Source organism: Mya arenaria, chromosome 8, assembly GCF_026914265.1.
Source record: "Mya arenaria isolate MELC-2E11 chromosome 8, ASM2691426v1".
Taxonomy (NCBI): Eukaryota; Metazoa; Mollusca; class Bivalvia; order Myida; family Myidae; genus Mya; species Mya arenaria.
In genome coordinates this window covers 26,476,796-26,502,394 of record NC_069129.1, presented here as the reverse complement: position 1 = coordinate 26,502,394, position 25,599 = coordinate 26,476,796, and the positions used below count along the sequence as shown (strand labels likewise).

General features: G+C 35.4%; 1 protein-coding gene across 4 annotated transcripts in view; it reads right to left on the bottom strand.

Moving 5' to 3' along the window:
* The window catches only part of LOC128242134 (carbonic anhydrase-like), a 31,430-nt gene that overhangs the window by 4,864 nt on the left and 967 nt on the right, over positions 1–25,599 (bottom strand). The window contains exons 1-4 of one of the 4 annotated variants that reach the window (XM_052959189.1): positions 24,367–24,472; positions 7,609–7,651; positions 6,956–7,150; positions 5,042–5,160 (exon numbers count right to left, since the gene is read on the bottom strand). In XM_052959189.1, coding sequence (XP_052815149.1) covers positions 5,042–5,160; positions 6,956–7,150; positions 7,609–7,642 — 348 coding nt within the window. In that variant the 5' untranslated portion in view covers positions 7,643–7,651; positions 24,367–24,472. Of the gene's footprint in view, positions 1–5,041; positions 5,161–6,955; positions 7,151–7,608; positions 7,652–18,644; positions 18,761–24,366; positions 24,473–25,599 lie in introns of those variants that run through there. The other 3 variants (XM_052959188.1, XM_052959187.1, XM_052959186.1) reach the window with 3 other exon arrangements.

Sequence of the window (25,599 nt, the reverse complement as noted above, 5' to 3'; positions counted from 1 at the left end):
AGGAACATGCTTAGACCTGATTCGTTCGTTTGCAGGTGATGCCTGTATCCGGTTATTGATTACTTGAAGTAACTTCATCAGTTAACATAAATGATTTAACTTGAGTCTTCATTGTCGTCAAGTTGATGTCGGATCAGAAAAGGATTATACTTTTAATTTTGAAAGAAATTATAACATAATGTTGGGACAAGTGTGAGCTTACGTGCATAATTTAAAAGCCATAGTCAAGTTAAATCCCAAGTGAACTTCTCTGTGAATGACCGTTCAAAGACGGTAACCCAATCATTAATCGATAATGTTATTTTGATGGATGTGTGGTCTATCTATGTTGTTTGGACGCTTTGCGTATTTCATTCTGCGTCTTTTGGGCACTAGCCTTGTGCCTTTAGACAAAACAACAACAACAGCAGCAGCTGCTGTTGCTGCTACTGCTACTGCTACTACAACCGCAACAACATTGGCATGCTCCGTTTAAGAGAAATATAAAAAGATATTTCGATAATGATTAAATAGACTTAAATTAATGAACCTTTCACGCTAGAGCCACCTTTTATAACCGGTGCAACAGGTGTGAAAATGACCTGCCTTCACGCCATGTCGAACATCTGTTTATGAGCTGATAATCATAAGCAAGTCCATAAAATAGTTAATAAAACTTGTTGATGCATGATTTTTTTTTCATGATTTTTCCATCAGCGATTCATCCAAATAAGTTCATGGACCAAATGTCATTAATTAATTTCTTGCAACAAACTCATTAACCTAAGTTCTTGACCCAGAATCATCAAAGAGTATTGCATTTTACATGTTGAACAATGGTTTAAAGCTGCACTCTCACAGATTTACCGTTTTTACAACTTTCTTTATATCTTGTCTTGGAATGAGCCAATTTCTGCGTAAATATCTGCAAACCAGTGATATAAGACTGCTGACAAATGGTCAGATTGATGGTTTTCATATTTCCGTTTGAAAATTAATATTTTATGGCTGAAAGCGTTACTAGCGATTTAAGAAAAGTGCATGAAACATCAATGTTTGAACATAAATAAGAAAATCTGCTATCTGATTTTTTGTCAGCAGTCTTATGTCACTGGTTTTCCATGCATTTTCGCATAAATTGGCTTGTTCCCAGACAAACAAATCAATAAAGTTGTCGAAACGTTCAATCTGTGACACAGCTTTAAAAACTGGCACTCCAAATGCTTTCATGAATATCATGCTGTAAGTATCTTCCATGGCCGCTCGTGTATATTAGGTTCTTGTTAAACGGGCGTAGGTTAATTTTGCGAAAATGAGGTATAAAATATGCGAGGGCTGGAATGAAACTATATTATGTACGAGCGGGCATGGACCATTTAAAGTAAGCAAGGGGGTTTTGCAAGTTTATTATGAATGCTCTTATTTCTTTTAATTCGTTGATTTACACTGTATTCGGTCTCACTGGAGCTTTATTAATAGTTAGATGGCATGAATTAAAATCTTAACGATGAAGAATGGGCAGTGAGCGAAGCGAACGAGTCTTTCTTAATCATTAAGATTTTAATTCAGGTCATCTAAATGACTTAGAATACAGCCGCATTGGCTCTCAGATTGTTAAAGCAAAATCTGACACAGGGATTGCGTATGCGAGTGACAGTGGGCGGGCCTTTAAAAATCAGCATTTTCATTGACTGTAAATGTAGGTTGTATCTACTTATCTTAGTGTGAGAGGCATTTTTATTACTATCCAATGTATTCAGATATGACTAACATGGATAGGGTGTTCTGAACCATATAACAGCAGTCCAAAACAAATGTATTTTACAAAGACAAACCAATAAATCTACATTTTTTTCTTATTATATCGTCACTGTCATGAAACTGTTCACTTGGTATAGTAATTTGTTATATTTGGCCTACATCAGTCCGACGTATGTGTGAATTAATTGCCTTACAACGATTCATATTAATAATGAAGAAAATAACCTTCAAAGCGAAGAAAATATATCTTCGAACATATTTAACCAGTAATTCCCTTTAAAGTGACTCGCTCATGTTTTTGGACCAAAAAATAATTTTCCCTGTTATGTATCTGAAAACACTTATTTTATCATTATATTACTCTTTGATATCAAAATTGCAGAAATACTACAGTTATAACATAAACAAGTATTTTGGTTTTAGCGGGGTTCGAACTGGGCCAGTCAAGAAAAAAAAACAGCCGACTAGTCCACACGGCCACCGGATCATTAATAAAGGTGAATTTGGTATGATGACCTTTTACGGATTCATTGATAGCATTACTTGATAATGTCAATCAACCAATCACGCAACATCGCATCCGTAATAATTTTCAATCGCGTTATAAATGCTAATGAAAATTGTGATCTTCAAAGACGATATTTGAGCAAATATCAACATTTGCTGAAGGGTTCCAGCTTTTGGTATTTTTGTATTAACACTATTTATGATTTGCCACACTTTACTTCGTAATTAAAACAAACGCATTTTACAAACCATGAGCGAGTCACTTTAAAAGCCGTAAACGCTGAAATTGTAACCCTTACGTTTGACCCAAAGGTAACCTTACCTCATATAATACTTAACCAGGTAATAGTTAGATGACATGAAGTAAATTCTTAATGAAAAAGAATGACGGAGTGAGCGTTGCGAACGAACCCTTCTTCTTCATTAAAGAATTACTCTAGGCCATCTAACTGACTTAGAATACAACGGTTTTACCGCAGTGACTGATACACTGACAACGCAAAATCTGACGCAGGGAGTGTATATCGGATGAGAGGCAGAAGGCGGGCCTTAAAGCAACCGCGAAAAGTGAAATTAATAATTTAGTCTAGTACTTGATTGCCTTTCTGAAATATCATTGGCTTAATATGTAGGCTGTAGCGTTAAGTTTTCATCAGTGAGATTGCATGGTCACTCGTCTTTGCAGGGTCACTCGTCTTTGCACGGTCACTCGTCTTTGCATGGTCATTCGTCTTTGCACGGTCACTCGTCTTTGCATGGTCAGTCGACTTTACATGGTCACTCGTCTTTGAATGGTTACTCGTCTTTGCATGGTCAGTCGACTGTGTATGATTACTCGTCTTTGCATGGTCACTCGTCTTTGCATGGGTATTCGTCTTTGCACGGTCACTCGTCTTTACATGGTCACTCGTCTTTGCATGTCTTTGCGTGGTCACTCGTCTTTGCGTGGTCACTCGTCTTTGCATGGTCACTCGTCTTTGCATGGTCACTTGTCTTTGCACGGCCACTCGTCTTTGCATGATCACTCGTCTTTGCATGGTCACTCATATTTGTACGGTCAGTTGTATTTGCACGGTCACTCGTCTTTGCACGGTCGCTCGTCTTTGCATGGTCACTCGTCTTTGCATGATCACTCGTCTTTGCATGGTCACTCATATTTGTACGAACAGTTGTATTTCCACGGTCACTCGTCTTTGCACGGTCAGTCGTCTTTGCACGGTCATAGGTCTTTCCATGGTAAGTCTCCTTGCACGGTCATAGGTCTTTCCATGGTAAGTCGCCATGCACAGTCAGTCGCCTTTCGACGCCAGTGGTTTTTACATGGTAAGTCATCTTTGCACGGTCAGTTAAAACCAACCAAGAACTCAAAACTGCCAATGAGTCGCGTCATATTTAAACGATCACAAGAATATTGTTTACAACTAACAAGACTCAACGCTGCTGTTATTTTTGTAAAAAAAAATTTTTAGTTCTTAATTGTACGCCCTCAACACTATAGCGATCGTGTGTCGTTCGTGTCATTTATACGTCATAAAAAACACTTTGATATCTACTTAAATTGACAGTTTTTAATTAAAACATTGCTTCTGTTTGTCAGGACTGACGCTGAGGAATTTAATCTATAATCAATCATAATACAAATTAAACATCAATTTGCAAAAGAAACAAACAGGAATGTTTTGTATAAAAACAAAGGTTTATCCAATGACCTCCTATTTAACTGAATTTTATTGCATGTTGTTTTTTTTGTTTTTTACTTAATATGCATTTAAAATCATGTAAACGGAAACTCATCGATCATGTTAGCATTTGTCATGTTCATACATATCATAAATCATGCACAGTTGGTATTGAAGTTAACTATTTGATTTTGAAATCATACATGTCTAAGCCTATTATTTATACTACCGTGAAGGACAACATAACCTTATCTTCATATCCTTCATATTACCGTGAAGGAAAACATGACCTTATCTTAATGTTACCGTGAAGGACAACATAACATTATCTTAATACTACCGTGAAGGACAACACAGCCTTATCTTTATACTATCGTATAGGACGCCAACTTTAAATTTACCTTACTTTAACTGTGTAAAAAGGACGAATATGAACGAGAGACAAAACAAGTCACTTGACAATAGATGTCAGTAAAAGGTGGGGTTAGCTCATCGGGGTGGTCAACAGGGGGATCAACAGGATTATAATCACTTAACCTCACACTTTTCCTTACATTAATCAAATCGAGCGTTTATCAATGAAGATTAAGCATACAAAATCATTCAAGACAATTATACATTTGATTTCAGTGACCATAACTCGCAACACCGTCAACTAATCGTCCAAATTTGGTGTCTAAAAGGGGCCTTTTGGTGCCAAATAAGGGACGTTTGGTGTCAAATAAGAGGCTTTTGGTGTCAATTAAAAGGCTTTTGATGCCATTTAAAAGGCTTTTGGTGCCAAATACGGGGCTTTTAAGGGGATTTTGGTGCCAAATAAGAGGCTTTTTGGTGTCAGCTTAGAGGCTTTTGGTGCCATATAAGGGGCTTTTGGTGTCAAATAAAGGGCTTTTCAGGGGATTCTGGTGCCAAATAAGAGGCTTTTGGTGCCATAAAAGGGGTTTCGGTGTCAAATAAGGGACTTTTAAGGGGATTCTGGTGCCAAATAAGAGGCTTTTGGTGTCAACTAAGATGCTTTCGGTGCCAAATAAGGGGCTTTTGGTGTCAAGTAAGGGGCTTTTGGTGTACTTTGTTATAGTCATATGTTGGTAAAATGTAATCAAGTCTCTACTCACCTCTGCTGCATAGGTTTGACCATCAATCGTGTGCTCCGATCCGTGGTCATCGTTGGACCCCCAGTGGAGGTGGAACTGCTCCAGTCTGTATGTATCTTTCAGTGGCCCGCCCGTCAACTCTGCAAGGCAGACGAATAACATTTTATGTAGTTTAAGCTTCAGCGAGCCTTATTTCACTGACCGTTATAAATGCGCTATCCTATACACTTAACTGCTGAGAGTGGGGGATTTTGAACAGTTTGCCTTTGAAGAAGCTACGTTATAACTAAATGCAAAGTGCCCGGATGTGTTCCAGGATGCACTCTCTACATTTAAGATTCTAAAATTTTGTTCTAGTTTTACTATTTCAAATTATAAGTAGTTGTAATACTCTAAATTCAGTCCAATACTTTCAAAAGAAAAAAAATGCATAAATAGCTCAGAGATCAGTATATTTTCTGCTGGATTAGAATTTTACTGACATCCGGCGTAATACAAATGGATTACATTGAAAATTAACGATTCTTAACTTTAAAGTCAGATTATATTCTTGGGAGAAACATGGCATACCGTTATTACTGCTGAAATCAATTGGATGTTAAATTTAATTTAAGGAAACTTATTGTCACATACGTGAAACGCTAGTAATGGCATTTTTCAGATCTAAATTTTCACTTTTGAATGAACGTAGAAGAAAATTAATTAGTAGTGCGTAACAATTACTCCGTCGAGTCTATAAATTTACTCATGCATAATTCATGAGGTGAAACCCGAACGTTTGATTTGATGCCTGACAAACATCAAAGGCTATACATGAAATTGCGGTTAATGAATATTCATGTAGAACGAAATTTCGCTAGCCAATCTTTCCAACGTATATTTAGTACTTCCGACGATGATATATGATAAGAGTGTGATTACAGGAGTTGTCATTGAATTATCCGTTGTAGAATGCATGCGCGGACCAGTGGCCAGTTACACATACACAAAATACTAGAAAATATGTTTCTGCCAGAAATCCGCTACTGCGATTTGAAAGTAATAATACTTATCCAATCAGATGGCAGAAAAGACTTTGCTAAGTTTGTTTGCTAAGTTTGTTTAGACACTTAAGTTTTTTTCATGAAACCAGGGGCCGTATACAAAACAACAACAACATCTTAGTGACAATTTAAAACTCAGTGAATGAATGCCTTTTTTTCTTTATAGCTGAATTTACAAAAGGTTAACAATGTTTGTAAACCAAAAATATGAATTTCTTGTGAATTGGTTTGTATACCAAAAATAAGCCAGAAAATAATCATAACAGTATACGCATTTCAATTAATTTCATGAAAAGAAACAAGAGGGCTTTAAAAATAATCGTTGCCAAAAATTGTAAAGTTTCAATATGTTGAAAATATTTTCTTAGATGTTTATGCATACTTCCGTATTGACCAGGAGACCAATACTTCAAAATTGCGTGTTAATTCTAGTATTTGTCACAATATGGTAGATGTCGAAGCAATGTGGAAAATGTCGAAGCAATGTGGAAAATGTCGGAGCAATGTGGAAAATGTCGAAGCAATGTGGAAAATGTCGGAGCAATGTGGAAAATGTCGAAGCAATGTGGAAAATTTCGAAGCAATGTGGAAAATGTCGAAGCAATGTGGAAAATGTCGGAGCAATGTGAAAAATGTCGTAGCAATGTGGAAACGCACGCTTATGCTTGTAAAGCATGTAAGAAACAGCATTAATAGTTATAATGTGTTTGCATTGTTAATACTGTTTGTTTACCGTGGATTAAAACTTGAATTCACTGTATAAATATATAAACATAAATTCTGCATACAGTAAACACATTAAACAGATGTGGATTGTTCAATAGTTTCTTTAATTATAAAGTCAGTTAATTAATACAGATATATTTATTGTATAAGAAACGTATATAAATACCTGAATTCTTTTTGATGTTAACCTTAAAGCTTTCTCCGGTGTTAACAACCTCAAAACTGTCCTCGACGTCATAAGTCGTCTTAAGTGACGTCATGTTTAGTGCGCTATCGTATATGACGTCATTACAGCAAATGTTGACTGGCGACTGCGCATGGCCGGCGGCGTCAGGAAACTTCGTCGCCCAAGTATGGGGACCTGTAAGCGTTGAAGAAAGAAAATGAAAAGTACATATTGATATAGCCGCCGTTTTTAAAGCATTTTGGTTGCCTCTATTACCTCAAGCCTCTTTTAAATGAGAATGCTATAACTAAGGTCGTTACTCAGCACTTTTTTGGCAAATTTCAAAATATATTTTTAAACAGGGATTTTATGCAATCCACCTGTTCTTATAATGACTTGTGCTACTGTATAATTATATATGAATTCAAAACAGTTTTCACTAATGAATTATTTATAATTAAGGTTGCAATTTTCCTGAATTAAGTCATTTTACTTCATTTGGAAGGGAAAGAAAACACAACAATGTCACAGAAAAAAAGAAATTATGTCAAAGAAATACGATTCAGCATAAATAGGATTTACATTGAAAATTGATTTGCATTTAATTCCTGTTACTGAAAACACGTACCATTTTTATTTAAGAATTTACTTACCGTTTTCGCTTGTGTATCCCCAGGATTGAGCCATTGTGTCTGACTGAAATAACATTGGATTATAGAAAGATAATTTGCTGACAAACTAAAGGCACTAAATATAGGTTGATGCATTGTTTATATTATTTTTTATGCATTATCGTGTTTAACTCACTTGACTCTATCGATCAATTACAAAAATGCATATGAATAAGTTACAGATAAAAAATAGCAATATGTTGGCGCTTTTATAAACTGGAGAATTTATGGCTATGTTGCTAATTTAAAGAATATTAAAAAAGATATAAAGGCTATTATTTTTTGACAATATGATATATATGTACCTAAATCATATGTGTTTTTTGTTGTTTTGATCATTAAAGTTAGATAATAGAAAACTTATAATGCATTTAGCTTTCTATTAAGAGGAGAAAAAATGAATTAAAAATATAAACAGAAAACATACACAAATATTAAGAATATAAAACAAAAAAGAAAGAAGAAAATGCAGAAAATGAAAAACAAAACAAAAAAATAAAGGAAAATTAAAACTAATTAAAAAAATATAAAATAAATAAATAAACAATATAACTTAAGATAAACATATTTCGATAAAAAAAATATGGACCGCTTGAAACTAAATTTGAATAATGTAATATCATATCTCTCAAATTGATTTATCATTTAATAAAATTGAAATGACATAGAAAGTGGACTAATTTTATAATTCCCTTGATATAAATTCAAAAAAGTATCAAATGTGTTTAAGAAATAAATTAACTCAACTCAAATCTCCTCAAAATTATAACAATTTCTCAATGAAATGTTGTAGAAATATTAAATATTCAATACTAATTACCTTATGACTACTAACTCCCAAAATACAAGCTCAGAGAAAGCTGGTCGCGCCAAAGAAGAATGATATTGTTCTACTGAACGATCCCTTTTTATGTAGGGCCACCATTCTAATCACGAACATTTGATGGACATTTGACCTTTGTAAGATGGTTACGTAATAAATGTATGTCATTTCTCATGTCCATTTTTTCAGTGCATTCATAACAATACAGAACTAACGTGTTAACTGTCATGGAATATAGGTAATTAAGGATTCATTTATCAAAAATGGTCAAATTTGACATTTTTCTTGGCGGTCAGAGAATACAAAGCTTCAAAAATAGTAACGAAAAGATCAAAGTTAGAATCAATTTGAATATGACCGCTCATTAGCGGCTTATTAGCCACATCTCATGTTTTGATATCAATGTTTATGTCCAAAAGAGATCACTAGGTTACCAGTGTCAATAAACACATCATTTTTGATAATTGAATAAATGTCAACGTGTAACTGACAGTTGATTGACCTCCCGTTGTATGGTGAGTTCGAAAAGGTATTGATTCTAAAGAAATTCTATGATAAATAATATGGTTTAGACTATAGTTATAAATGATATTAACCTTCCAAATCGCTATTATTTTTTTAAATTTCAGATGTGTACATTTACGTTTTGATTTAGATATTTATCATTTGTATATTTTCTTTGAAACGTAGTTTTTCTCTGTTTTTGTTTATTTTTTGTCCTTGTATATATATCCTTGCCATGTATCATTGTGACCATCATTTTATCAATTATTTTCTTATGCATATCATGCTTTGTCAAGAAACTGCTATTAACATGTTTACAACAATGAACAATTCTGTCCGTAGTATATATACTTTGAAGTATTATTACCAAAGTTTGATAAGGTGATTAGTCTCCTCAAACAATGCGACAAACCTGTTTCCAAAATGACAGTGTTCCATCAAGCGGAGGTTTTGTTGGATGTTTTAAGAAACTTAACATTCTAAACCAAAAATCGTCATATTATATTATTCAGTGTGATCTTGACCTTGAACTAATCTGGTTGTTACTTGAGCTTGATACACTCGTCTCAATATGATGACTATTTGTGGCAAATTAATTCAAAAATCCTTCAAGGGGTTCTAGCCATCTGTAGCGGACACAAATTGTAGTCATATGACCTTTAACCTCTCAGTATGAACTTGACCTTTACCAGTCAATTGTAACCACGCCCCCCCCCCCAAGGTCCGGGGAATAGCGGGGACTTTGACTTTCGGTCCAGCCAAACCCGGGCAAAGTCCCCGCCCTGCGGAGATGAACTGACCGTGGAACCCCCGCACCCAATGGACTCTAGGTAAGGCTCTCATTCCCCGCTACATTTGACCAGAAGACAAAACCACCGCATACACCCGGCACTGCGGGGCCACCTGAAAGGTAAAAGCACGGCCCATTTCCCCGGCTATCCCCGGTATACCACCGGACCTGGGGGGGGGGGGGCGTGGTTGCAATTGACTGGTGCATTAACCGAGCTCGCTGTAACGTGCGCTCTGCACGTCGTCTCAATAAAGTGAACATTTGTGGCGAGTCATTTAAATTTCTTCAAGCGGTCCAAAAAATATGAAGCGGACACGACTCGTGATGGACGGACATACGGAAGGACGGACGGATAGGCGGACGAACGGGCGGCTGGACGGACAGACATACAGACAGACAATTCGAGCAAAAACTTTATGTCTCCCCATTTAGGGGGGGGGGGACATAATTACGGTAACCTATCATTATCGGATAAATAATGTTTGCTTATGCATTTTCATCAGCAAGATACAGGCTCCGTAACTATTTTAGTATTGTCTCTAAACTTAAGTATATCAGGAAGACCCAGGTCCCTTACATATGTTAGTGTTGTCTCTTAAGTCGATAGCCAAGAGACAGTCGGCTCGCTTAAACAACAAAGTGTTCCAATGTCATAGCTAATTGCCTGTGCATGCGAGACGAAATGGTCACTAATTACTATTTACTCAGTGTAAATTACTCATCTGTATGTAATATAGGTGGTCCAAATGCAATGCACCGTCTGGCTATTGCGCATCCACCTGTTGTTATTTAGGACAACTCACGAGTGTCACCCATTTGATGTATGTGTTTGCAATAAACAATTATTAATCAAGTTGGGTGTCTATATAGATGTTAACCTTTCACTTTTTATGAGTCTTGTTTATTTATTGGGAACGCATATCTACTCTTTAATTCGGATAATTGAATAAGGAAATAAAAAGTCATATCTCATTGTATGATAATGTAATGAGAAGTCCACGGACAGGTTCATTACCATATAATTTAACCAAGGTCCTGTTTAAAGGGACTCGATCACGTTTTCAAGGGTCATCCATTGACCATTTTATTTCGTGTTAAATATGAACACATTACTTGTAGCAATGATAAAACACAAAAATTGCTTGATTTTTAATAGTTATTGGAAATTAACAAATGACAAAAGAAGCTCTATTTTGCCGGAAAGCATAGTAACGTTATTACAAATTGAATCGTTTTAGGCTTGGATTTACTTAATTCTGTTTAAATGAGGATCTGGCAGTTGCTGTTCGGTTTTCGTTCATTAAAGTAAATGAAAGTAAAATAACTCATTTTAACAATTAAAAACATTCGTTGCTAACATTAAATTTGTGGACAAGTCCCTTTAAAGTCACAAAGGGCAAGGCCAAACAAACATTTCACAAGCGTCTGTGAACAAGTCCGTTAACAGGCACAAAGTTCAAGGCCAAACAAGCAGATTGCGAACAAGTAACTTTGAAGGCACAAGGCCAAACAAGCAGACTGCGAACAAGTAACTTTGAAGGCACAAGGCCAAACAAGCAGATTGCGAACAAGTAACTTTGAAGGCACAAGGCCAAACAAGCAGACTGCGAACAAGTAACTTTGAAGGCACAAGGCCAAACAAGCAGACTGCGAACAAGTAACTTTAAAGGCACAAGGCCAAACAAGCAGACTGCGAACAAGTAACTTTGACGGCACAAGGCCAAACAAGCAGACTGCGAACAAGTAACTTTGAAGGCACAAGGCCAAACAAGCAGACTGCGAACAAGTAACTTTGAAGGCACAAGGCCAAACAAGCAGTCTGCGAACAAGTAACTTTGAAGGCACAAGGCCAAACAAGCAGACTGCGAACAAGTAACTTTGAAGGCACAAGGCCAAACAAGCAGTCTGCGAACAAGTAACTTTGAAGGCACAAGGCCAAACAAGCAGTCTGCGAACAAGTAACTTTGAAGGCACAAGGCCAAACAAGCATTTATCAAGAGACAAACTGTCACATTAGGCCGCAAACATTACCCTCCACCACCCCCTCAAAATAATGCCAATGAAATGGAATACGTTGGGTAATGCCTTGTCGTAGCCTGTGAAAACCCAGCCTATTGGGGGCCTAAAACTGGTTTAAAAGTAATCATAAATACCAAAAAAAAAAAAAAGCCCAACGGCAACTTATAGAAACACACGAAGTAAATGGAAGCGTTGAAAGGCCGTAGGCGCGATAAGCGGGATTTTACAATTCTGTTCATAGGCAATAAAAATCAAAATTATCATTTTTTAATGGTCTTTAACTGTTACGATAAGTATGTAGGCTTACAGCATACAGCCTAAAATACTCCACACGAATATTAAGATTTATCATATGCTTTCCGGTGATTTATAGATCTTGATGATGTTTCAAACAGTGAAATAGAACTACGATATTTTTCACTGTTTTGAATTTTTAGCCCTTTCTCAATTCCAAATCAATTGCCAGCGCGCACGGGCATGGGCCACAATTTCAACGACGCCATTTCCAAACTGGCGTTACGTTAGCATACAATTTGGCGCGCTTTTCTGATTAGTATAATAAATGTTCGATTCACTGTCAGATCGCAATATATTTCGCATCGTGTATATCAAAAGTGTTTATTTCAATCGTGGCTACGCCACTGTGAAATATGGCTGATGGTACTCACACGATGCAATACTTAACGATCTTACACTAAAAAAAACAATGATCGTCTATGTATGTGCCATGTCGAAATGATCATCACTGGTTATATACATGGTTATACTAATAAACAGTGTGGTTTTTTACATACCCATCATCAATCCACACGGAATACATATCACAAAATACGGTAGTCCGGATTTCACTGCTGTGCAATACGGCCGTTTTCCATTCTGCTGACGTCACGTCATAACAAGTATCATTGTGCAATGTTAATATGACGTCATGAAACAAATTAGTGCGTCATTAAAATGACGTTTTTCATGAAAGCATATGTCTTTTTATAAGGGATTGAAACCAGTAAAATGAATAAGAAAATGGCTATTAATACTACGTATTAATACGGTATGCCGTATTCCAATCTCGTAGATTTTTGTAGATTTTATGCACCAGTCATTTGTAACCACGCCCATACCCACTTCCGGGGAATAGCAGGGACTTTGACGTTCCAGACAACCCCGGCTAAAGTCCCCGCCCTGCGGGGAAGAACAGATGGTAAAATCTCCGACAAATGCCCCCGCACCCCAGGGACCCTAGGTAAGGCCCGTTCCCCGCTATATTTAAAGTGAAGACAAAACCACCGCAGTCACCCGGCACTGCGGGGCCACCTGAAAGCTAAAAACACGTCCCATTCCCCCGGCTATCCCCGGTATACCCCCGGACCTGGGGGAGCGTGGTTACAATTGGCTGGTGCATTAGATTCACTCGGCAATCGGATATGAAAATCCATTCCATTCGAGAAATATACAACGTTTCCGATCAAAACTCAGTTCTAATAGCCCTACGATATTGACTGTTTTAAAGGATATTGAAAGTTTACGACTTTGATACAAGGCTATAAAATAACATAAGTGAATATAAATACAATTTCTAAATAGTAAACAGAAAATGTTTGTTTTTCGAAATAGCCAGCTCGATCCGGGATAAATTATTTTAAGTTACAAATATCTCTAAAATTATAAACAATTTGAATCCGTTTTCTGAAAGTAAACAATACAGTACAATATGTGGGTTGTTATTATCACGTAGGTAACTATTTTTTTTTGTCAGTTGACAGATAATAAATTAATGTGTTTTTTACTGAAAAATTATTACGTAAAAACTCTACATTTAAAAGTAATCTTTATCTCACCGACTTATCTACTACTCACGTCTGACAAAGTGATTTTTTACGTTATGTCGCTTTTAAACATGCACACTTTAAAGAATTATATCAACATATACATAAACAAGAATTCAAAGCAAAACTATTAAATTTGATGAATTTGCGTAAAGTTGTTAGGCCGACAATCAAAGCATTAAACAGATGGGGACAGAAATAAAACATCATTTTAGTTTATCGCTCGCAGTCTAAACATCAGGGGCCGTTTTCATTACTAAGTAACAATTTTCAACTTAGTGGAAAAATGCCATTTTTCTAATTTAAATTTAAACCATGTATGCATGTAAATAAATCTAAATAAATGTAGAGGGTATTTAAAATAATTATTGTCAGTTGAAAAATGTTGTAGATAGAGCTTTGCCACGGCTGTGGGTCTATAGATCAGAGCTTCGCCACTGATGTTGGTCTATAGATCAGAGCTTTGCCACTGATGTAGATCCATAGATCAGAGCTTTGCCATGGTTGTATGTCTATAGATCAGAGCTTTGCCACTGATGTTGGTCTTTAGACCAGAGCTTTGTCACGGCTGTAGGTCTATAGATATAATAACTTTACGAACTTCTTTTACAAATGCACCAGTATACATCGGCGGCTCGTTGTATGACGGAGATTGCCGAGGTGTTCCGATTGGGTTTTGCTTACATGAAAGTGTCCATCTGAGCTAATGGATATAAATTGGCGTCAGCATTAAATATGTCAGCGCAGTCCAAATGTGTGCAAGCCGGATGCATAATTTAATTACTGCAATTCATTGCGCATCAAGAATAATGAATGATTGCTATTATTAATGATCATGAAATGTAACTTCCATACGGTTTCTATTTATATATACAATTGATATTATATTCAATGCATTGTTCTCTATACTTGAACTTGACAATTTTATTGTTTTCGCATGCAGCATTTTAGACCAATGCATATATTTGAATTCTAATTAATAAAAGCACGTGCAACACTTCCTTGAATATACAAAATTGTGCATAAACATGCAGATTTGATTCTCGTAATTCAAACCACAGTTGTACGAATATGGAAACCGTGTCCAGTTTAATTGCCACTGCGCTGACGACTGATTTATTAATTGCGAATCTAATTACCGTCATCTATTCTTTTACCAGAACATCCGGCTTTAAGTCAAATATGTCTCGATTAAAAGTTATTTTGGAATAAAACATTTGAATATTCAAATACTTAGATATAAATTATAGATAGCCACTGTTTTATCTCAAGAAAAATATTGGGCTGACAGATTGAGCAAAACTAAATAATTATACCCTGCGTAATGGTTAAATGTTGCTTGTATGTAGTTTTAAAAATATATGTTCTTAACAGTCGCATTACCATTTATTTCGTGTAAGTGCATATAAACGGCCTTTCACTCTTTAGTGGTCTATCTTCTACTGTGTAAACTACCCACCAACATAGTTCATATCTAGCCCTTCACAAGTGATGCAAATCAATAACGGCTGACTGCTGATAAATTGAAAGTATACTGCTTTCTCATTTGACAAAAAATGTTGACCATAGAACGATTTTACTGATGATATAAGATACAGTCAGAATATTTTTATTGCCACCTATTTTTGAAGTAGGATACTTGTAATCGGTTGTAATGCTTCCATAGGCGACAGTATTGATATTTAAAGTAACGGCGTTTGTATGTGAGCTCGAATTCGCACATGGTTCTTCCTCCCATATATTACATATCGGGTCACCCACTAACCTCGAAACGTATATCATACGTCGACAACCTGTTTTCATTCATCGAATTATGGAAAAAAACAATTATTCATCGGAATCGGAAAATAGACGCCATTTTGGTTCGTTTATTTTACTGACCCTATAGATAAAAATATGGTGTCACCGCGTGACTAGTAATGGGGGAATGGCGTTGCGTCATTATACATGTTAAAATAATTATAATAATTACTTAGATTCTATTTTTAAGAATGTTATGGTGAAAAAACATTTTTTGAATGTTCACCAATCCCTTACGCATATTTTCACCTATGCACGCAACGAAGCTTCTTGCAACTTAAGGATCAAACCTAACAGACATTAGAGTGAAATTAATGATATAAAAATAATTTTTTACCATCACTTTCCAATACGGCCACCTTTAATTACAACGAAGTCTTTTATAACTTCAGGCACAAGCCAGCACACAATCATACCGCGTTTATATTGCAACTGGGAGGTTCATACTTATATTGCAACTGGGAGATCCATGCTTATATTGCAACTGGGAGATTCACGCTTATTTTGCAACTGGGAGATATATGCTTATATTGCAACGGGGAGATTCACGCTTATATTGAAACGGGGAGATTCACGCTTGTATTGCAACTGGGAGATTCACGCTTATATTGAAACGGGGAGATTCACGCTTGTATTGCAACGGGGAGATTCACGCTTGTATTGCAACGGGAAGATTCACGCTTATATTGCAACGGGGAGATTCACGCTTATATTGCAACGGGGAGATTCACACTTATATTGCAACGGGGAGATTCACGCTTATATTGCAACGGGGAGATTCACGCTTATATTGCAACGGGGAGATTCACGCTTGTATTGCAACGGGGAGATTCACGCTTATATTGCAACGGGTAGATTCACGCTTATATTGCAACGGGGAGATTCACGCTTATATTGCAACGGGGAGATTCACGCTTATATTGCAACGGGGAGATTCACGCTTATATTGCAACGGGGAGATTCACGCTTGTATTGCAACGGGGAGATTCACGCTTATATTGCAACTGGGAGATTCACGCTTGTATTGCAACGGGGAGATTCACGCTTATTTTGCAACGGGGAGATTCACGCTTATATTGCAACTGGGAGATTCACGCTTATATTGAAACGGGGAGATTCACGCTTATATTGCAACGGGGAGATTCACGCTTAAATTGCAACGGGGAGATTCACGCTTATATTGCAACGGGGAGATTCACGCTTATATTGCAACGGGGAGATTCACGCTTATATTGCAACGGGGAGATTCACGCTTGTATTGCAACGGGGAGATTCACGCTTATATTGCAACGGGGAGATTCACGCTTATACTGCAACGGGGAGATTCACGCTTGTATTGCAACTGGGAGATTCACGCGCATATTGCAACTGTTAAACTCGCGATTTAATTGCATCTGGTAGACCGCGATAATATTGCATCTGGTAAACTCGCGATTTAATTGCATCTGGTAGACCGCGATAATATTGCATCTGGTAGACTCGCGATAATATTGCATCTGGTAGACTCGCGATAATATTGCATCTGGTAGACTCGCGATAATATTGCATCTGGTAGACTCGCGATAATATTGCAACTGGTAAACTCGCGATTTAATTGCATCTGGTAGACTGCGATAATATTGCATCTGGTAGACTCGCGATAATATTGCATCTGGTAGACTCGCGATAATATTGCAACTGGGAGACTCGCGATAATATTGCATCTGGTAGACTCGCGATAATATTGCAACTGGTAAACTCGCGATTTAATTGCATCTGGTAGACTGCGATAATATTGCATCTGGTAGACTCGCGATAATATTGCATCTGGTAGACTCGCGATAATATTGCAACTGGGAGACTCGCGATAATATTGCATCTGGTAGACTCACTCGCGATAATATTGCAACTGGGAGACTCGCGCTAATATTACAACTGGGAGACAAATGCGACAAATCACCAAGATGTAGGGGAGAGAAGAGAGTACAGACACACGTTCACCGTGTTCCGTTAGGGACGTGTGGCAGTGCGATTTAGTGGTGCACGTTAGAGAAACACAACAACTAAGATCCCCCAGTTCACTTTGGTATGCTTTACAGCGATGACCTTCCTACTTAGGCTTAAATAAATTAAGTGCTAGATGTTCATCAATTTTTATTGGCGTCGGGGTGCCATTTTATTTTTCTTAAATGACTGTTTCTTCGTTGAATTTGTTTTCATTCCTGTTCTTATTGCATAAGAGACCATATACGTATTTTTCTAGTCGAACACGATCGTAACCATTGATTTTTTTACATGTGAATATAGGTATGAATAAAAGCCGTTTCCGGGCAGTACCCGACCCATACGCAAATACGGACCCTTGTTAAACACGTTTAATTGACGAAAAAAGAGGGGGCGGACGAGGATGAAAATCTTTTAATTAATTTATCGTCGTCTTAAGGGGTACATATATGATGACCTTGTCGTTAACTTTTAAATGTGAACTATTTGAAGACGTGCTATTACACATAGATGTAGACAACTACAGTTGAGACAGTTGTCTAAAAATTTGTTAAAAATACAGCAGATCTATTAAACCTCCAAACCAGTCATGATATGAGTTAACAACGATGAAGTTAAAAACGCTGTTTACTTTAACACGTTCTAAACAATCGGCCAAATGGGTAAGAATTAGAGTATATTCGACGCCTAATGCTTGAGTTACATAGGTAACGTTCTCATGGATGGTTTTAATAAATAAATGACTGGGTAATATATGTTGACATATAAATCTGCATTATCACATATTGACAATTCAGGCAATATTTTTTTTGTCTCAGAATCAAATGATTTTATTATCAATGGCTTAAATTTATTAATGTAAGATAACTCACAATAGAACAGATCTCAGTTGTCTGGGAAACTGCCGAAATATTCATTTTTCTAATGCGTTTGTAACGCATTTAGCCTTAAAATATCATTTTTCGAACGTAAATCATCTGGAAAACTGCGATCTGATATTTTGCCAGCAGTCTTGTTTCACTCGTTTTTCGACATAACCGGAATAAATGGCTTATTCCGATACAAAATTGTAAAATGTCAAAACGGTCAATCTGTTAGAGTACAGCTTTGAGTATATCGAAAGTTGATGCTTGATTGCTTGAGTAACATAGGTTTTATTTTTCAAACGTGTTTACAATATTCATGTAAAATCGGGCGATTTAATTATGCCGGTGTCTGTCTGATATTGGACAAATTAATAAATCAAAGCGTATTCTATCGTTGGTTGCAAACATACCATATCCATGGCTGTCAAGAGTATTCCTCTAAAAACAACACAATTTTACCATTAAAAATCCTTTGCAATATGTTTGTTAGGGAGTGATGATCGATTTCAAAATGTGCTTTGTAAACATGTGGTGTCTCATGATTACAGTCGTTTATGCTATGATGCATTCGTACCACAACAATTACAAAACATTTTAAATACATACACAAATGATTCATAAATCTATTCAGCGAATGCCGTGTGAAAAAATGGTGAAATAACAGTTATGATGTAAGCATTTATCACGAGTTAAAATAACGAATTAAAAATGACAATGTTTTAAACCAATAAACAACTTTGTTGTCATGATGTTGCTGGTACAAGGACATGTTGACATTCTGTGATAGATGATAGTTGCAAGTTATACTACATATATATTTGTTACATTTGGAAAATCATGCTTCTTGCATGAATTGATTTGAAAGGCATCTGTGTTTAAGGTAAGTCATCTATCATCATGAAACAAGGACGAATACGTGCATTTTCGATATTAACATCGTCGACGAGATTTTTTTTTTATTATCATGTTTGATTTATATTGATAAAACATAATATATCTTTTTTTCATGGACTACATTTTTAAAACAACAACAACAACAACAACAACAACAACAACAACCCCATAATGGCGCTACCAATATTCCATGTTGACGTCAGCATTTGGTTGAGCAACGTACTCTACTAAATAACGTAATGTCAGTATGAAAAAAAGCTCTCCATGAAAACTTTAATATTTATTCAAACGTTTTGTAACTTTAAAAGGAAACTTTACCAGTGGCAGTTTTGAATGATTGATGGAATACCTTGATATATGATTCAGAAAGGTTATTTCTAATATTCTTAATCAACTTCTAATAATCTCTCTATGTACACACGAGCATATATGATATGTTTCATAGTATGACTCACGTAACATGTGCATCTGAATGCAAACATGTATGAACATTGCTATTTAACTAGGAGCGGTACAGGATCTTGCACATTAAGTTCAGTCGTAAAATATGAATTCATTCCACATGTGGATTAAGGGGCTAGAACGTTTAGTGATCAAGTACGTAAGAGGTCCATACGAATTTAAAGGCAGGGGCGGCTCCAGTAATTGGCATAAGAGGGGGCGTAACTTAGGGGCGCATCCTTTTGACATGCGCCCCTTTACCAGAACCGAAAGTATATGACATAAACTGTTTCCATTTGGGTTTGGGGCGTCTCTGTCAAGAATTTTTTTAACAAGTTGAAGTCGGAAATGATGCATTATGACCGTATTTATTATGTTTTTATCTCCGATATTGAAAGTACTTGGACGATTTTAAAAACCGCTAGTGAAAGGGGTTCAACTGTACAATGATCAGGTACGTAAGAGTCCATATGTGGTTTAAGCGATTTATGTGTCAAAATCAAGTATGTACGAGATTCAAGTGAGATTTGCTCAAATATCGTTTTTGAAGACCACAATTAATGACAGCTGTGGTGTTGCGTGATTGGTTGATTGACATTATCACGTGATGTTATTAATGTATCCTTAACAGGTCAACATATCCACCATTTCTGTTAAAGTGGCCGTGTGGACTAGCCGGTCGTTTTAAACTTTTTCTTGACTTTAACGGCGTGAGTTCGAACTCCACTAAAACCAAAATACTTTTCATGCTATAACTGTATTTTTTTCTGCAATTTCGATATCATAGAGTAAAATAATATTAAAATTAGGGTTTCCATATGCATTACCGGGAAAACTAATTTTTTGTCCAAAAACATGAGCGAGTCACTTTAAACCCGATAGAAATAATACGATGCACGAAGTCTAATCCAGGGCGTATATAATGCATACCGAACGTCTGAGTTCGCTTTTGCTGCACGCCAAGTGGAGAAAAAGAGACACACTATGTAAGGTTGAAAGATGCGTCTGGTCTAACATCTTGTCGTGCTTTTGTTGTACAAATTCAGAACCAAATATACATTCAAAGTGTTACCATAGTTGTTGAGGTGAGCGAGTGGTGAGTTTATGACCTTAATCCACTTGCACCTGATTTTCAAACTCAATCATTATTTTTTTCCAAACTAAAAATTACAATATCAAAATTATCATTGAATATTTTTTCAAAAGTTTGGTATCGTAATTTTTAGTTAGGAATTGTAAGATTTTTTTGATTTTTAAAACAAAAAAATGATTGAGTTTGAAAATCCAGTGCCAGTGCCTTAATCGTACACTTTGGAAAAGCTAAAATCATATTGTATATACCCTGACACATTAATCAGAACTAGATATGCATAAACATTGACCAAACATGTAATTTGATGAGTCCGAATCCCCAAATATTTTGATACTGTTATAGAGTACTGTTAAGGCCCTAAAATGCTCACTTACCTTTTATAGTTGCACTCTCACAGATTGACCGTTTTGAAAACTTTTTTATTTTTTTGTCTTGGAACGAGCCAAATTTTGCGAAAATCCATGGAAACCAGTTATACGAAGATTTTTATGTTTAAGTTAAGAAATTGATGTTTTATGCATTTTTCTTAAACCGTTAGTATTAAGCCATAAAACATTAATTTTCGAACGGAAATATGAAAATTTACGATCTGATTTTTACCATCAATCTTATATCATTGGTTTGCAGATATTTACGCAAACATTTGCTCTTTCCAAGACAAAAAATAAAAAAAAGTTGTAAAAATGGTATATCTCTGAGAGCGCAGCTTTAACAACTCTGGTGTTACTGGTAATGTTTATTGTGCAGAGCAATCTTTCAAAACGACTGATGCTTCTTTTGTCAAGCCCAGATCAGGTCGTAAAGTATAGAAGAAAAGAGAAAAAGCAAACGTTTATTCGTGTGTGTTTCCCGTCAATTACTAAATGTAATCATTTATAGTGATTGTCATTTATTTTAAAAATCTTATATAACGCATTAAAAATGAGAAATGAAAGGCATCCATTTGCAAAAAAACGCATAAACAGCGTTAAACAAGGGGCGCACACACAGGGGGCAAACACAAATTATTTTCTTATATGTATGTATATATATATAGGCTTAAATGAACAAAAATAATTTGTTTCTGCCCCCTGTTGGCACACAGTGCAACTTTGTATATGTAATATTGACGGTACTAGATGGTTTGATGTGAAATAGTTGTTAATTTCAATGATGGATTAGCGCTAGAAAGTCATGTAACGAGAATCAGAAAGCATGCGAAAGCGAAGGGCCTTCGTTTAAGATGCACTCTTACTCACAAATAAAATTTATCACAATTAATACAAATGTTTTGAACTACAAAAAAGGATGAATAAATGTCGACGACAAAGGTTTTCCAGAAGGATACCTGGTTTAATTTGAAATAAAGGTGCATAAAACACGGTATATCTACCTTACGATACTAGAGTAGATCACAGTAAATCTTTTAGCACTCACCAATCATTTAATATTTTTGCGGTTTCAGCTATTTAATGCACGGCTACAACCTTGTAATCAGTATTTAATACTTTCCATAAATGCATTATTTAGTAAGTATACATAGTTAAAGGTTTATCAGTCAAAAATTATGTTTGGTATACATTGTGTATGTATTGATTTTGAATAAGAGTGTCACTGTAACTTCGATTAAACAATATTCATTTTAACAAAACATTTACCATATCCAGATATGAAAAGTCTGAATATATATATTCAACGGATAAAATGTGCCATCCATGGAAAGTAGACAAGTGATAAAGGACGGAACAGAACAGAACAGAACAGAGCATTTATATGCACACAAAGTATAAACACGACAAAAACCAAGCATTGATGCCCATTCTAGACCCTTATTCGACCATTAACTAGACATTTGTCCTTTATTGATATCTCGATTTTTAAAGTGGTATACCAAGAACATTTTAAATCGTTGTTTAAAGTGACACTCTTATTCAAAATCAATAAAATATACATGTATAACAAACATAAATATTGAGTGATAAACCTTTAACTACTTTCTTAATAATGCATTTATAGAAAATATTAATTACACATGAATGTACCGATAACAAGATTGTAACTGTGTATTTAATAGCTGGAAAATGCAAAAAATATTAAATGATTGGTGAATGCTTAAAGATTTACTCTGATCTGTTTTAGTCTCATAAGGTCGTAATACCAGCTTTTTCTTCACCTTACTTTCAAATTATACTCGCTATCTTTCATAAGAACCATTGTTTTCGACATTTGTTCATCCTTTTTGGTATATAAAAAAAACAGCGTTTTAATTGTGGTAAATCTTATTTGGGAGTAAAAGTGCATCTTTAAGCAATTTACCGGAGAATGCGATCAACATTTTATTGTATTGCATTAAGTTTGCATATTTACTAATAAGCTTTAAATGCCAATTAAGATGCGCGGTGACACCATATCCTCTTAGTGGTCAACATATTCTTTTATAGAACTTAAAGGTCGTTTGCCAATACATTAATTTCAGTAAATCAGCAGTCAACCGTTTATTTATTTAAATCAGGTGAACCGGTTTATATAAAAAGTGGCTGTCCCAGTTAGTTGGTACTTTACACAAGTGTGCGTAGACCACTAAAATATATGAGATCACACGTACGTAATATCAACTTTCAACCATTGCTAGGTATCTTTTAAAAAGGGAATTGCAAACTGAGTACACATGAAATAATATTAAAATATAATTTAGGATAATTAATAGTGTATTTGAAGGTCGAATTTTTATTTCAACTAAAATCAGACATGAAATTACTTTTTTTGCAAAATTTCGAGACCAAAACATTTTGTTTACAATACTATTTTTCTTTATGGTTTTACGTTTTTCTTTTCTACTCATAAACCCTTTCAAGCGAAACTATGGTACAAAACTAATATATAACACCTAAATTACGCAATCACTTGCATCTCAAACATCTTAATAGTGATGCATCATCAAATAAGCTCAATTAATTCGGGAAATTTACATTATTACAACAACGTATTACAATGCATCTTCGCACTCTGTCAACTGTTGTCAAAAAGAACAGATGTCATTTTCAAAGAGATTTATAGAGTTCGGCAAAACGTCGTAAAATATCAAATGTACATGGAATGTTTAACTATTTGAAAAATAGACTAACATGCATTAAAACTAAATGAAGCATTAACTCAATACAAATTTATAATAATTGTTTGCTGTTTTACATTATAATGTCTAATTTTGAAATGTTGTTTAAACACATAATGATCGTTTTCCTTTTCAGTTATATCATTGTAAGTTTGTCAAGTTTGAATTTATGATTATACGTATATGAAGAATCAAAAGTTCCATATTCGCCGTTATAGGATGGCATTCAATATTGGTCTTAATTGGATCTAAGAACGATGTAGCTAATCGGATTACTTGTTGTTAAGAACTGACCAATGAAGTGAATGAAATCAATAATTTATGACAAAAAGATTGTCTTAAGTCTCATATTGAATACCAGCAATAGCCTATATACATTCATTCAGCTTTTATGTTTCCAAAAAAATTTTGCTAGGATAAAAAGTTTTTTTAACGAAAACTTTTTTTAAAAATATCATTACCAAATCGTAAGAAAATGTACAATAAAATCATTTGAATTATTATTTTCTTAAAAAGAAACTACATACTTGTAATTATAGAAATTCCTGACTTTAATAGTAAATATTGGAAAATATCCAAAATCAAATATTTTGTATTAAGACATGAACCGTACCTGTAGGTTATTTAAATGTCCTGGACTGAGAAATTTCAAATGACGTTGGATTAACTTCTCATCGGTTTATATGCATTTACGGAGCCCCGTAGCGGGAATTTAAGCGTTAACGTTTAAAACGTATAACCTTCACGTCTATCACGTAATCTTATTAAACGCATCTTTCAGTTTGCACGGTCCATTTCGTCGCGTTATCTTTTAACAAATTAACGGTGGCAATACTAGAATTTGAGTTATGTTTATGCTTATTGTAATGCTTTTATCTATGGTCATTTATATGCATGACATTTATAAAGAAGCTGGTTGTTTTTGTCAGTGTCAAGGTTTTGAAGAAAACATGATATTCAAGCGCAAAAAAGTAAACAATAAAAAACAGTCCTTTGGATGGTGAGTTGTTGTTGACTTGTTCAGGGATTCGCAAAGACGGGAATCCATCGACTGGTTTCGTACAGACTTGTTTCTTGAAATAGGATAGGTAAAATCGGGCATACTGGAAAATTCGATCTCCCACTCACCCTTTATGCCAGCTGCGTCACGAGCAACTACGCAACACTTCTAATTTATTTTACTGTTTAGTTAAAGGGGCTGTCTCACGTATGATAAAATAGCGAAAGAAAAAAAATGTCGAAAACTGACATAAACTTGGCATCGATGTGTACAATGCAGTGAAACTTAGTAACTAAAGTACCACATAGTTTACAATTTATTTAAGTTTAGCAGTTATTTCGTATTTTTTCCATTAAAAAGATGACTGGGTATGTCTACCAGGTAGAATTCCTTCCTTATGCGTGATTGTCTAGTCGGTGTTATCACGTGATTTTACCGAGGTAGGTGTATAGCTTAATTATGTCACCCGATTAGTATAAGCCTTTGTAGCTCACTGAATAAGACGCTGGACTTCAATTTTGGCGAAGCGGGTTCGAACCTGGTCTCCAACACATTTTTTTTTACATTTTGGTACTTTTTTACAATTATGATATCAAAGCGTAACACATTCTATTAGATAATTATCCTGCGATTCGTTAGAGAAAAAAATAATAATTTGTACCAATCTGTGACACAGTCCCTTTAAAGGAAAGACAATATAGCGATCAAATACATACTTTTGTACATCATTATTCATAAAATTGAAAAAATAAGTAATCGTCAAAACGCAATCCTTTTTGACGGCGACCTTAATAACTAAAAATAACTACGCATCATGACTTATTTAAAGAACGCCGCACGCTCTTT